Below are 13,364 nucleotides of genomic sequence, written 5' to 3'. Positions count from 1 at the left end.
ACTAAAAGAGCAGCCTGGTTTCAGCACCAAAATGAAACACCTTAAGCAAGGAACAGCGCATTTATGCTTCAGCCTGTTCATCTTTTGGGTCAGCTTATCCTCCTTACCACAGCTATTCATAAGCAGCTCACCAGTCCCACCTGCTGAAGCAGACACAAGAATTACCGTAAGATTTAATTAGAAAGTGTTATTTTATTCATATCTTAGAAAAGCAAAGCTTCACAACATGAACTACACCAGATATAGGCAAGTCATTTCCAAATTAACCTCGTCCTCTGAAAACATTCACTACACGAGAAAATTGATTTTACAGTTCTAACAGGTTCCATTTGTTGCAATACAAAATATGCTCGTTACACTGTAATAGGTTATGAACAGAGCTGGGACTCAGAAGCACATACACAAAGATTGCTTGATGAGAACGGCTCCAGCAGGGGATAGGTTTCCTGCAGAACAACATCCATTTGCTGTAGATTTTCAAAGAAGTTTCAAATGAACAGAAAACTTGCCAGTGAAGACTCCTACATTACATTCCTTTCATCAGAAAGAAACAAAGAGCAACATCCCCCCCAAATATTCTGCACTAAACCAAATGGTATCCACTCATTTGGCTGGGAAACACCATTGGAAGGAGTTTTCCAGCACTGAGTTTTATGTTAAAATGCCAAACAATGTCTTATGTCCAAATCCTCTTCCACTGAACGTCTATCTGTGAAAAAACAACTCCTGTCCCTACCAGCAGCATCACAGTTTTAATATTAACCCAGATAATCTACTGAGATGCTTCAGTCTAGTATGTGTGTGTTCATTGGAATACTGGGTCTCACTAAGTCTGCATTAGGCGTATGATAAATAGTGCACATTAAAAAGGTCAACAAATCTATTAAATGATCTATCACAATAAATACAAACCCCCTCAAAGTTCATGTTTTGCACGTACAGGATTTACCAGAGTCAAGCTGTGGAAAAAAATCAGCTCATTCCTAAACTTCCCTGTTAATACAAGCTAAAATGCCAATTGCCACTTTATAATGTAAAGATTTGGGGGTTTAAAACAAAATGAGTTTAGTGCAGAGAAGAACTCAGTATGAAAAGTCCCTCAACCACAGACTTGATCCCACAGTTCCTGACAATTATCCCTCACTGACTCCATATAAGGCCTTCTTGTGCACAGGAATCGTTGGGATCACAGTCTAAAACAATTTTCCAGTACTAATTCTGGTCTTTCAAGGAAACAGTATGTACAAAATGATGAGAAACTGATGTGACAATACACCTTCCAAAGCTACTCGGTGGGCAGAAGGCAGCAGACTCAGCCAGGATCCTGTTTGGCACCACGAACAGGCAGGGTGAGGTTGAAAAATGAAGAGCCCACATGCACAGGGTGGCCCTCCCTCTGTCTGTGAAGGCCATGGCAGGGTCCACACCACATGGATGTGGTTGTAGAATAAAGGGATGGACACTGAAACCTGCCTCTGCCCAAGGTCCCCCCTGCAAACAGGAGCTCATGCAAGGAAAGAAGGAAGAATACTTTATCACTGTTCAACAGTTCAGAGATGTTCAAGCTCCTTGAATCCTGTGTTCAGCTCTGGGTTCCCCACTACAAGAGAGGCATTGAGGTGCTGGAGCGGGGCCAGAGAAGAACAATGAAGCTGGTGCAGGGCCTGGAGCACAAGTGTGATGGGGAATGGCTGAAGGCCCTGGGAGGGGTTAGTATGGAGAAGGTTCAAGGGGACCTTATCACTCCCTACAACTGCCCAATAGGATGGAGCCAGGAGGGGGCATGGAGACAGGATGAGGAAACGGCCTCAGGCTGCACCAGGGGAGGTTTAGATGGAGCTGAGGAACAATTCCTTCCCCAGAGGGTGCTCAGGCATTGGAACAGGTTGCCCGGGGCAGTGCTGGAGTCACCATCCCTGCAAGTGTTCACAAACCATGTACACAAGGCCCTTAGTGACACTGTTTAATGGTGGCCTTGGAAGTGCTGGGGGAACAGCTGGTCTTAAAAGATCTTTTTCATCCCAGCTGATTCCATGATTGCTAATGTTCTTTCCTTAGGTACTTGAAAGCAGAAGCAATGGTATTAAGTCCGTGCTATTAAAATCCTTCTAAACAATTTGCAAGGTTTGGAGTTGGATTTTTTCCCCCCATACTGAGTTCTATTATTAGGAACTCACCAGAGGATCCCCTCCTAAACAAGGGCCCCTCACTAAGATGATGCCAGGCTCCTCCTACTACCAGCTACCTCTGTTACCATTCTCCTACCTGCAATTCTGCTCAGGAGCATCCTTGTTCAGAAGCTGTTTCTTTAAATCACCAATCATTAGCCAACACAATAAGAAGTATCTACCATCTTTACACGGCCAACATCATTCCCAATGGATCACAAATAGCTCAAACAGAATGGAAGGATGGAATCCCAAACATTTGTGCAGAGCTGATCTCCCTACTGATACCAAGAGGGAGAAGTGCTGGAGAGGCAAACCAAGGACAACTGGGCTGTTGACATCAGCACCATTCAGTACTGGAAGGAGCTCCTCAGAGCATCATGGAAAAGGAATGGAAACACCATTTCGGAAGTTTCCTTGGAGTTCTAGAGCTTAGGAAGAGAAGTTTGCATCCAAAAGCAAGGCAAACAACCTCTATAAATTACTAATTGTAATGGCCTTCATCAGTAAGGTCTGGTGTTTTAGTATTATAGCCAAATTTAGATTTTAGAAGGCACACTAAGGGCTTTTAGTAGTTTTGCTGGGATGTTCTACATAGGTTTACATTAAAGTGCCTGTCCATTAGCCTGGGTGTTTCTAAAGTAAGATGTGCAGTATAAAAACCCCAACAAAATAAACATGTGGCATGGACTTCATATCCACCTTTAGTCACCATTTGCTACCTACAGTTATTAATCCCAATGACTTCAGCCACAGGATGATGTATTCCTCTGCCTGCTACAGGAACAGCTCAGAAAACCCAGAAACCTTTCTCCTTATTCCCAGTACACAGAAAGGACAACAAATTCAGGAGAGGGACAAGACAAACTGACTTAAAAGCGAGCTGAAATTTGCAATGAACTACATCATAGAGCTTTCAAACCTACCAGTCATAGCTTGGCCCGAGATAACACTGAACACGATTCTCTTCCCCATTTGTAAACCTCTTGTTTCTTTCTGTTAGAACTTCCATCAGCCAGACAGAAGTTTAACTGTGCAAATCTTAAATATCTGTACACATTAAGTTTAAGGCAGTTAAAAATCTCTGAATATATATTAGATCTACAAGCTCTTTAATATGACTGTGGAAAAACTACCTCCTTTTCAAAGGAGCCACACATAAAAGTTTGCTTAGTATAAATAAGGTCTCCTTTTTCTTTAGTATAACTCATGAATGACAAGCTTTTAACTTTTTTCCTATCAGAACTTCATTCCCAATAACCTGTCACCTTCTACTTTCAGGATGAGTTTTAAAACTAAAAGTTAAATTAGTGTTTGTGCTCTAGAATGAAGAGTTTAGACCACACTAAGGAAAAACTTACTATTAACCTTCACTAGATAAAAGCAAGTTTGACATCAAATTGAACTTGTATGTGAAAGTTGCTTCTGTTTGGTTTTCCAGTTTGGAATAGCTAAGTTTTTAAGGATAAATATGTCTCCAAAGAAACAAGATATGTCATTGCAATAACCTTGTGTCTCTTACAGTTAATACATTTTGTCTTGCCCCGTAAATAGCCTGATGTTTCAGAACACAAGCTCTGCTTCAACATACGTACAGTGTTTATTGGGATGAAGTACAAGCAACTCAAATATAGCAGCCAAAGCATGGAAACACATTCCAATTCCTATTCCAGCCGAATATAAAACAACCACCCCATCCTATACAAAATTTCCCTGGCAAGTTTTGTGACAACACAGAAAGAAATTTGCCTCCTTGGTCAAATTGCTTCATGTGAAGATTCCTTATGCAACGTGCAAGCTTTTCCTTCAGCAAGTATGAAAAATAGACTGTAATATGTTAAAAAACTAAATGAAAGCATGTTCTCAGTCAATGCTGATTATGTTGGCCTCTTGCAAAATGGCAAGCAAAGTCATACTTATTCTTACACTTACAGCCACATATGTTGCACTGAAAAGGATTTTCAAATCCATGACATCCCATGTGAATAGTATAAAGGATATTGTCCGCAAAGTACATGTCACAGTGTTGGCAGTGATGCAGGAGCTGAGGGTCCTGAACTGGAAGGGTTGGTGCTGGAGTACTCGGTTGACTATTACTTATGCTGGGAGTACTGGTGTGGGCGCTGCGATCACTGCTGGGACCCGCCACGGGGCTGTAGTTCCTTTGATTGTGTGTAGGCCGAGGATCTGGGCTAGCTGGAGATGAGCTTTGAGGAATATTTGCTGACACAGCTGAAACTACTGCAGGTGCAGTAGGCTGCTGTATCATGAAAGGCTTCTCATCTTGACAGGAAACTTCATCAGGCGAGCCTGGGTTTTGGTTTTCGGGTGGCAAACTGGATAACTGTCCTGCTAAAGTAGAGAGCTGGTTTAAAGGATTATCTACCATAAGGTCCTGTGGATCTCTTGGCAACCCACTGCTCTGGGTTGGTTTTGTCATGCTCTCATACGCTTCCGTCTGGATATTTGGAATTTCATGAGTGAAATCATTAAGGTAGTCTGGTTTCTGCACCACCATGGAAGGTGGACTCAAATTAATTAATGCTCTTCTGCTGTAGCCCAAATTGCTGGTTTTCTTCTGCAAAACCCCCCATATCTTCTTGCTGCTTAGGGAGGACCTTGTACCCTTGATAGGCACCATTTTATGCTTGCGCCTGCGGTGGTGGGATAAGTTGCTCCTGTCGCTGCAGCGGAAGGAACACAACTCACATTTGTATGGTTTCTCACCTGTGTGTGAGCGCATGTGAGCTTCCAGGTGACGTTCATAAGCTGATGCAAAGGGACACAAGTGGCATCTGTGCGGCTTCTCACCTGGAAAATTCAGAGAGATCATACTAGAGCATCTCTGAGTGCTTGAAAAAGGCTTTTCATGGAACAGAAAGTAGCCAACAGGGAGCTTCAGTCACTGCTAGTCTTGAGTTTAGCTGTGTATTTGGTGGAAAAGCAAATGTAGACATCTCTGCCTCAACGAAGTGATAATAATCCCAGGAATAAACTGTGAACACAATGAGCATAACATAACCTGACCAGGAACTGCAGCACGATGCCAAGGGTTGAACGCAATGGTGTCTGGATTCAGTTAAGAGCATCACACAAACCGTACCTCAGCTATAAAGCACATAAGCAGTGTACCACCACCATGTAACCATTCTTACTGATAACTGGGTTGAAACACTGAGGGAGGGTATCCTTCCAGCATCTTCCAGACGTTCCTACCTTTAAACATCGTGGAACTGTTCTCTAAATAACACATGCATTCAAGAACTGAATGCTGAAAAAGGATCCTATGGTTAAAGAGGTATTAAAGAAAATAAAATCCCTGGGGAGCTGTGTGCTCTCAGACATGACAATCAGGTATTCTCCTTCCAGAGAGATACAACTTTGCTCTTCTACTAAATGATACTGAAGAGATATTCACATTAACACTTCAGAAAGTACTTAGAAAGCTGTCAAACGTAAATACAAGCCAACACATTGGTAACATCATACTTCGGGACTTAATTTTCCTTTCAGACTGATCCTCTAGGAGATTTTAGATCCAGATCTGCAACGTTAGAAAAGCCCAGAGGATTAGGTTCATGTTCAAGTGCTGAAATGAAACATCATCTTATCTTCCTATCTAGGACACCAGGTCAATTTCCAAATCTCAGTTGTGCAACTGTCTTGCCACACAGCACATCAGGCTCCAGAAAACTGGGAGTCAGCGCCTGCTCTTCAGCATTCACAGGGGTTTTTAGAAGCATTTTCTACTATTTTACATACACATTTGATTTGTGGCTTTTAAAATCCATCTAGAACAACTGTAAAAGCCAGACGTCTGAACACAGAGAGGGCCACTAATACACTGCAAGCATTCTACAGGTCCTCAAAGATGTAATGTGACTGACAAGAGAAAGCCCTTCCCATATTCAGCATCCCACAGTCTGGAATCACAACCTGGGATGCTAAACAGAAGATTTTTTTCGTTCCTCCCTATGTCACTGTCTCTTCAAGAGGGTAAAAAAGAAAAAGCCATTTTTGTGCTACCTCTAAGTACTTTATTCACAACAACTGAAACCAGTTTCTTCATAAGCATATATATGTATTTTCAAATACACATATATATACACACACACATAACGATGTGGAGATGTGGTACACAGATGGATGGAAGAAGACTGACAAGCTTCCTGCATTCACAAAGAACTTGTCAGTCTCAATGGTCTTCTTTCATTCCAAACTGGTTACACAGAGATGATTTGCATCGCACATTGCACACCCTTAACACAACACAGCTGCTGAGCTACTAATTACACTGCCGCCAGACTCAGCATGGAGTAATCCTGTGGTAAGCTGCACTTAATGATTGTTGCCTGATGGTGTCTGGGTCCTAATTACTCTGGCAGATCCCTTGCTGCACTTGCATGTTACCCAGAACACAGCATCTGTTTACTTGCAGTGCTCTAAGGCTACAGAGTAAGCTCTCACTTCTCTATTTTAATGCTGATTCAGTCACTCAGTCTTCACAGTCCATGCAATCCATCTCTGGGCCTTTTGCCACGCTTCTGAGCAAAACAACACTCAGGCCTTGGATCTCCTTGCTCTTGCATGGAAAAAATAAACCCAGGCAGGAAAGCAAACCAAATAAAACACTCCTTCCTTATTCTGGAGTCCTTCTGTACAAAGAAACAAAGCAGGGCTCTATGAAGAGCCACTGAGGTAATGGCAAAATGGTGCTACCATCAGAACATCAGGCAATGCTGTATTAAAATTAGGGATGTGAAATATATTGCAAAAAGGTGAAGGGGAAACTATAAAGAGAAAGAAAAATATTCTTGTCTATGGTATAAAAACTGGTTGGAGTGGTATAGGGAAATGGGCTTACCATTGTACAGTTACTGGTATTACATTAGCATCAGATGTGTCTGATCCAGTAACGTGCCATCCCACAGGCAAAGCTCCATTTCTGAGGTGTAATACTAACAATATCATGTACTACAACCACAAGCAACAACTCAAAATATTAGCTAAAGGACAAACACCAAGTATTAAGCTTTGCCCTAAGTAATGAATTGCTGTGGCTCTTGCGGTATTTCCTTCCAAGTAATGACCACTGAGTCAGATTTATGAGGACATTTCTCAGCATCTCAGTTCTTGGTTGGAATCTTTCTTGCTTTTGCATATATTACGCTGCAACTATGCTGAAATAATCATGACCTGCAGCAGGTATTGTCCTACTACTTCTAGCCACACAGTGACACCTACTCCCTTGAAGTAGCAGAAGGGTAAGAAAGCATTCTGAAAACACAAAATCATAGAATGGCTTCGGTTGGAGGGACCTTAAAGCTCACCCAGTTCCAACCCCTGCCACGGGCAGGGACATCTTCCACTAGAGCAGCTTGCTCCAAGCCCCTGTGTCCAACCTGGCCTTGAACACTGCCAGGGATGGGGCAGCCACAGCTTCTCTGGGCACCCTGTGCCAGGGCCTCAGCACCCTCACAGGGAAGAGCTTCTGCCTAAGAGCTCATCTCAGTCTCCCCTCTGGCAGGTTAAAGCCATTCCCCTTGGCCTGTCCCTACAGGCCCTTGTAAAAAGTCTTTCTCCAGGTTTCCTGCAGCCCCTTTAGGCACTGGAGCTGCTCTCAGGTCTCCCCTTCAGGAGCCTTCTCTTCTCCAGGCTGCCCCAGCCCAGCTCTCTCAGCCTGGCTCCAGAGCAGAGCTGCTCCAGCCCTTGCAGCATCTCTGTGACCTCCTCTGGACTCACTCCAAGAGCTCCACATCCCTTTTGTGTTGGGAGCCCCCACACTGGACACAGGACTGCAGAGAATGTCCCACAGAAACAGAGTAGAGGGGGAGAATCCCCTCCTTCAACAAAAGGACTGTTAGCCTAATATCTGCAAGCATAAAAAAGGGTAGACATTTTCCTAGAGTATGAGAAGAAATGCTTACAGTATACCAATACCCACATTTTGATACCTAAAGAAGGAAGATTTGATTTTTTTTGCTAATATGGCTAAAATTGATATTAAGTAACACCATATTATTTCAGTCATTCTGTTTGAGAAACCCCATGCACACCAAGGCCATCAAAAACATCTCAAGAACCAGCAAACACACAACAGCAACATCTTCTAGCAGCCATTTATGTCTCCATCACAGCTCTAGCAGTCCATCTGCTCATGTTGATAACTGACCTGTACTAACTGTGGGCTTGAGGATGCAAGATTTCAGATGGGAATAGCTATATGTAACCAAAAAGACATGAAACTTTAAGGTTGATGTTACCCCTGCACCTTTAAGCACTATTTAAAAAACAAACTGCTAAGTCTGCAGTAGTTTCTCCCACTACATGACCCTTCTTTCACAAGCTCAGAAATAGCACTGCACAGAGTAAAGCTGCTAGATTTCTCCTTATCCACATACCATAAGGGGCAAATGGTAAGTGAAGATGTAGCTGTTTTATGAAAAAACTAGATGGAAAAAGTGCTCCAGAACTCAGTGCTGCTCTGCAGGTCTGCAGCAAGCCATGGCATCAACACTGTGTAAAATGCAGGTATAGAAGCCATGGTATTCTATCCGCTATTGGATAATACACAAAATTTCCACTGGGAATCTGAAAACAGCAACAGCTACAGACAGAGGTAGCTCACAGTAGCACAAGAGGAGAATTTAGATGATGTTTAGAGTCTGAACCTCAGAACTTTGATTTCTAGCCGGCTGCCATTTTCCATCCCATTATGCCTTGTTAAAATAAGCCAACACTGCAAGACCAGCACAAGGAGCACTGACTTGCCAAAATACGTCCTCTAAATGACTGTGTAGACACAGTGGTTCACAGCAAAGTGAGAATCCGACTAACAATAACCATACCTAAAGAGAGCTACGATTACACCCAAGTGACAACAAAACATTTCCTTCGAAGAGAATCCCCAAATGCCACCTACCCAAGACCACTGAAGTGATACACATACAAGTTTTGGAACCAGACTGGAAACCTGTAAAAACTTCCATTTTTTCCAGAATACTTCTTTTAATTATTACTTTAGTGACAAGCCATAATGTCTTCTGAATTGGTAACTGTATTCTGTAATAACTGGGCAGGCACCAAAGTCAGACTTCACAAGGAGCTTTTGTGTGTTTCCTCTCACTTGCCAGAAGGTCAGAGCTGACTTCACAAACAGTTTAGGATATTCTAACCTAACTCAAGAGATTTGCATTTCAGCTTTATAAACCAAACAGTGGGAAATGCCACAGGAAATATTTTTTTTCATTACTATTATTAGTAATGATCACTTTTTGATGCCATGTGGTCACATTTGAATAAAGCTTTATTCTTATTACTATGTTTTGTACTTCCACATCTAGAATGTGGCATGAAACAGGAATATCTTCATAGCTAATTAAGAGAGGAAAAAAAGCCCCTATAACCTCCAAGGAAAGAGCTATGTTACCTTTAGGGCCTTCCAATTTACACTGATGCTTTCACACTAAACTTTACTCCCATATATCAAATTCAGTAGCCTGCCATAATAAATCTAATTGCTGAGTTACTCTAGAACAAACATCTTCAAGCAGTGTGATAACTCCCCATGTGCAAGTCATACCACTGAGTTCAAAGCACAGTGTTTAATGTACAGGAAAGCACAGCAGAGTATTTCATACCTGTATGAATTCGGATGTGCTCTATGAGCCGTGCTGTGCCTTTGCTGGCGTAGTTGCAGTACCGACACTTTAACTTCCCATCAAACGTCCGTTCAAAGCCATCCACCAACATTCCTGAGTTTTCATCCAGTGAAACTTCAACTGAAGGATGATCCAGTCCATTCTGATCACCTTCTGTCCCAGCTGTAAATAATACAACACAGATGTCAATCAAGAATCGGTGGGATACTACTGAGAACATGCTACACATCTTTAGCTTCCCTATGCCCTTGGTCTTTCTATTTAAAGCACCGTAAGAACATCCCCTTATCGTAACAAGGGTACAGCCACATCTTTTCTGATGAGAAAAAAAACTATCAGAAATACTTCTGTATGGTTATATGCCTCTGCTTAATTATCTGGAACATCAACAGCGCAGTCATTGTCTAAGAGACTAAAATTTGATAGCACTGCAATTTGCTTACCTCCCTGGAGAGTCTCTGCTTCCTTGTCTCCACAAACTGATCCAGAAATCATATTTACATGGTGAGTCTGCTGTGTAAGATATTCCTGAAAATCCTTTACAAAGTCCAAAGTTTCTGGCTTCTTCTCACCCATATTCAGTCTTTTAAGTTTACAACCTCTTGTGCCTAGAAGGAAAAATATTGTCATAGAAATCACAGAACTGTTTGGGTTGGAGAAGACCTTTCAAGATCATCAGTGCAACTTAATTCAGCACAGCCAAGGCCACCACTAAACCATGCCCCTAAGTTCCACATTTACAGGTATTTTAAATACCTTCAGGGACAGCAACTGCACCACTTCCCTGGGCAGCCTATTCAGTGCTTGACAACCCCTTTAGGGAAAAATGTTTCCCAATATCCAATCTAAACCTTCCCTGGTACAACACGATGATGTTTCTTCTTGTCCTGTTGTTACCTGGGAGTAAACCAGCCACCACCTGGCTCCATCCTCCTTTCAGGCAGTTAAGAGTCATAAGGATCCCCCCTGAACTGAACACGGGATTCAAGGTGTGGCCTCACCAGTGTTGAGTAGAGGAGGACCATCACTGACTGCCCTGGCCCTGCTGGCCACACCAGTACTGGCTCAGACCAGGATGCTCTTGGCTTCCTTGGCTGCTGGGGCACACAGGCATTTTTTTTTTTACCCAGCAAAGACTACACCCATCCAAGCCCTGAACAGCAGTTTCTCCAAAGAGAATGCTGTGGGCATTAAAGGCTTTACTGAGGTCCAGGTCAACAACATCCAACATCTAGTAAGTGCTTCATCTTGTCATAGAACATGAGGTTACTCAAGCAGGATCTGCATTTCATAAAGCCATGCTGACCGGGCCTGATCTACTCCATCACCTTCCCTGCCACCAAGGTCAGGCTGACAGACCTGTAGTTCTCTGGATCCTCCTTCCAGCCCTTCTTGTAGATGGGTGTCACACTTGCTAACCTCCAGTCAAACTGAGACCTCACCAGTGAGCCAGGACTGCTGGTAAATGGTGGGAAATGGCTTGGTGAGCACTTCAGCTAGCTCCCTCAGTAGCCTTGGGTGGATCCCATCTGGCCACATAGACTTGTGTGTGTCTAAGTGATATAGCATATTGCTGACCAGTTCCACTTGGATTACATGGGCTCCATTCTGCTCCCTGTCCCCGTCTCACAGTTCAGTTTCAAAATGCAAATGTCACTGAATTTGAATGCATTCATACAAACAAGTTTAGGTTTGGATTTCTTTTAAAGCAAAGGATTGCTTTTATCATACAGCATGACTCAATGCAAAGTGATAACCATACAAATATTTTTTTTTAGAGCTTTTAACTCATTAAAAACTCATCACCAAATATACATTACTTGGGAAACTGGGTTTTAGCAACAATATAAAAATGAATAAAATGAAGTAATAATCAAAATCAACTAACTCTTTTTAATTGATCATACCTGAATTTTAGTTCCCTGCTAAGCAGCAAACATGGTCCCAGAGGTACTCTCAACAGGTTAGATATAAAGCACAGGGCACAGCTTCTCCACTTTCCCTGGAAGAAAACAAGGAAATGTAAGTGCATTATTCTCCTCAAGAGTCGTAAGAAAGGAACTTGAAAAGACAGCTGTTTTGAAAGCCAGGCTCTAACACTGTACTGCTGTTAGTTTTAGAGAAACAATTCCACTTCCAGCAGAAACTTCTCAAAGACTGCATCCACTCCCACATACATCCCACTGAAAGACACTTCTATCCCACTGATTATCTGAAGAGTTTCCCTGGTGAAGACATAGCTCCAGAAAATCCCAGAGGTGGGTAAATTCGTTATAGCAACTGTGATGCTGGGAAACCAACTGGATGTCACTGATTAGCAAGAAAGAACAGAAAGCAGTGTTTCACACTATCCTGGGTTCAGCTGTAGCAGTTATTTTTCTCCTTCCTAGTAGCTCGTGCAGTGCTGGCTGGGCTTAAACCACAACACAGACTTCTTCCATAATTCCAGTTTCCTACCCTGCATAACAGCCATAATCCAGTTCATTATTTCACATTGAAATAGTAACAGTATTCACTAAAAGTCACTGGTCATGCTCTTTTCTGGAGCATGACAAACCCCTAGAGTCTCCATTTGTAATGTATTTATGAGGACAGAATTTAGGATTCAATTGGGAAGAGGGTGATGAGTCAGTCACATTATTATTCCTACAGATTATAATCACAAGTAATTTAGAATGCTACAGTTTCACTAAGAATATCTTTTTGCTTTCCAACAGCTACTAAACAAAGAATCAGTGACCTACAAAAACTCAAGTATTGAGTTCAAGACCACATTTAACCACATTCTCCTGTATTTTCAAAGTTATTTACGAGCATTAGTTCTTTTCTGGCAAGCAGATGAGTATGGTCTTCGCATCACACTTGAGTGTGCTCAACTACCATGGCTATTCTCACCATTAAGCTAATCCTGAACACAACTTTACGTATCAATTTTGCCTACCCTCCTTCAGGTGTTACCCGGCTTCCATAGGCTGAAGTTAATTTATGTTCTTTTTGTTGGTGTCTCCTGTAATAAAACAAAGATATCAGGATATGAATTAAAGGTATGGAAGAGAAAAAAGCAGGATGAGTCCTGACCAACTCTCACCAGATTAGAATAGTAAGAAATAACCATTTAAAGTTAAATCATCATTTTAAATGTAGAATGTTTCAACATGAAACAATGTTAAAGGTCTTTCACAAAAAGACTCTACATATCCCTTCGTACTGGGGGCAAAAAACACACTTTAATACAATTAACTGTATCCTTACACTGAATTTTAGAAGAAAATTACACAAAGAAAAAAAAACTGATTGAGGAAAAGACATTATTTTGGTTATCAACTCCATCAAACTTCCTTTCTTCACCTCATCAATTTAATTTGAAAACATTCATCCTTTTTTCTTATATCAACGTAGGTAAATTGCTGCCATTCAGCACCGCCTCAAACCTCTATACACATGCACAAAAGAACCCTTTGTGATTTTAGGTGGTATTTCTTATGGCTATCCAACCAGCAGTTCTCCTTTTCAGGAATGAATGATACAGATCAGA

The 13,364-nt window shown here is 42.0% G+C and overlaps 1 protein-coding gene across 1 annotated transcript; it reads right to left on the bottom strand.

Moving 5' to 3' along the window:
* Positions 1 to 3,744: 3,744 nt before the first annotated feature.
* On the bottom strand, positions 3,745 to 12,866 carry IKZF5 (IKAROS family zinc finger 5). Its single transcript, XM_057417324.1, has 5 exons — positions 12,771 to 12,866; positions 11,737 to 11,831; positions 10,273 to 10,437; positions 9,809 to 9,991; positions 3,745 to 4,979 (listed from the first exon to the last, which is right to left on the bottom strand). Exons 3-5 carry the CDS (start codon positions 10,403 to 10,405, stop codon positions 4,036 to 4,038), a joined length of 1,260 nt encoding a protein of 419 aa, XP_057273307.1. The 5' UTR covers positions 10,406 to 10,437; positions 11,737 to 11,831; positions 12,771 to 12,866; the 3' UTR covers positions 3,745 to 4,035.
* Between the last annotated feature and the right edge of the window lie 498 nt (positions 12,867 to 13,364).

Source organism: Pezoporus wallicus, unplaced genomic scaffold (assembly GCF_028554395.1).
Source record: "Pezoporus wallicus isolate ANWC-B61680 ecotype Strahan unplaced genomic scaffold, APGP_CSIRO_Pwel_v1 contig_8188, whole genome shotgun sequence".
NCBI lineage: Eukaryota > Metazoa > Chordata > Aves > Psittaciformes > Psittacidae > Pezoporus > Pezoporus wallicus.
This window is presented reverse-complemented; position numbering and strand designations above follow the sequence as displayed.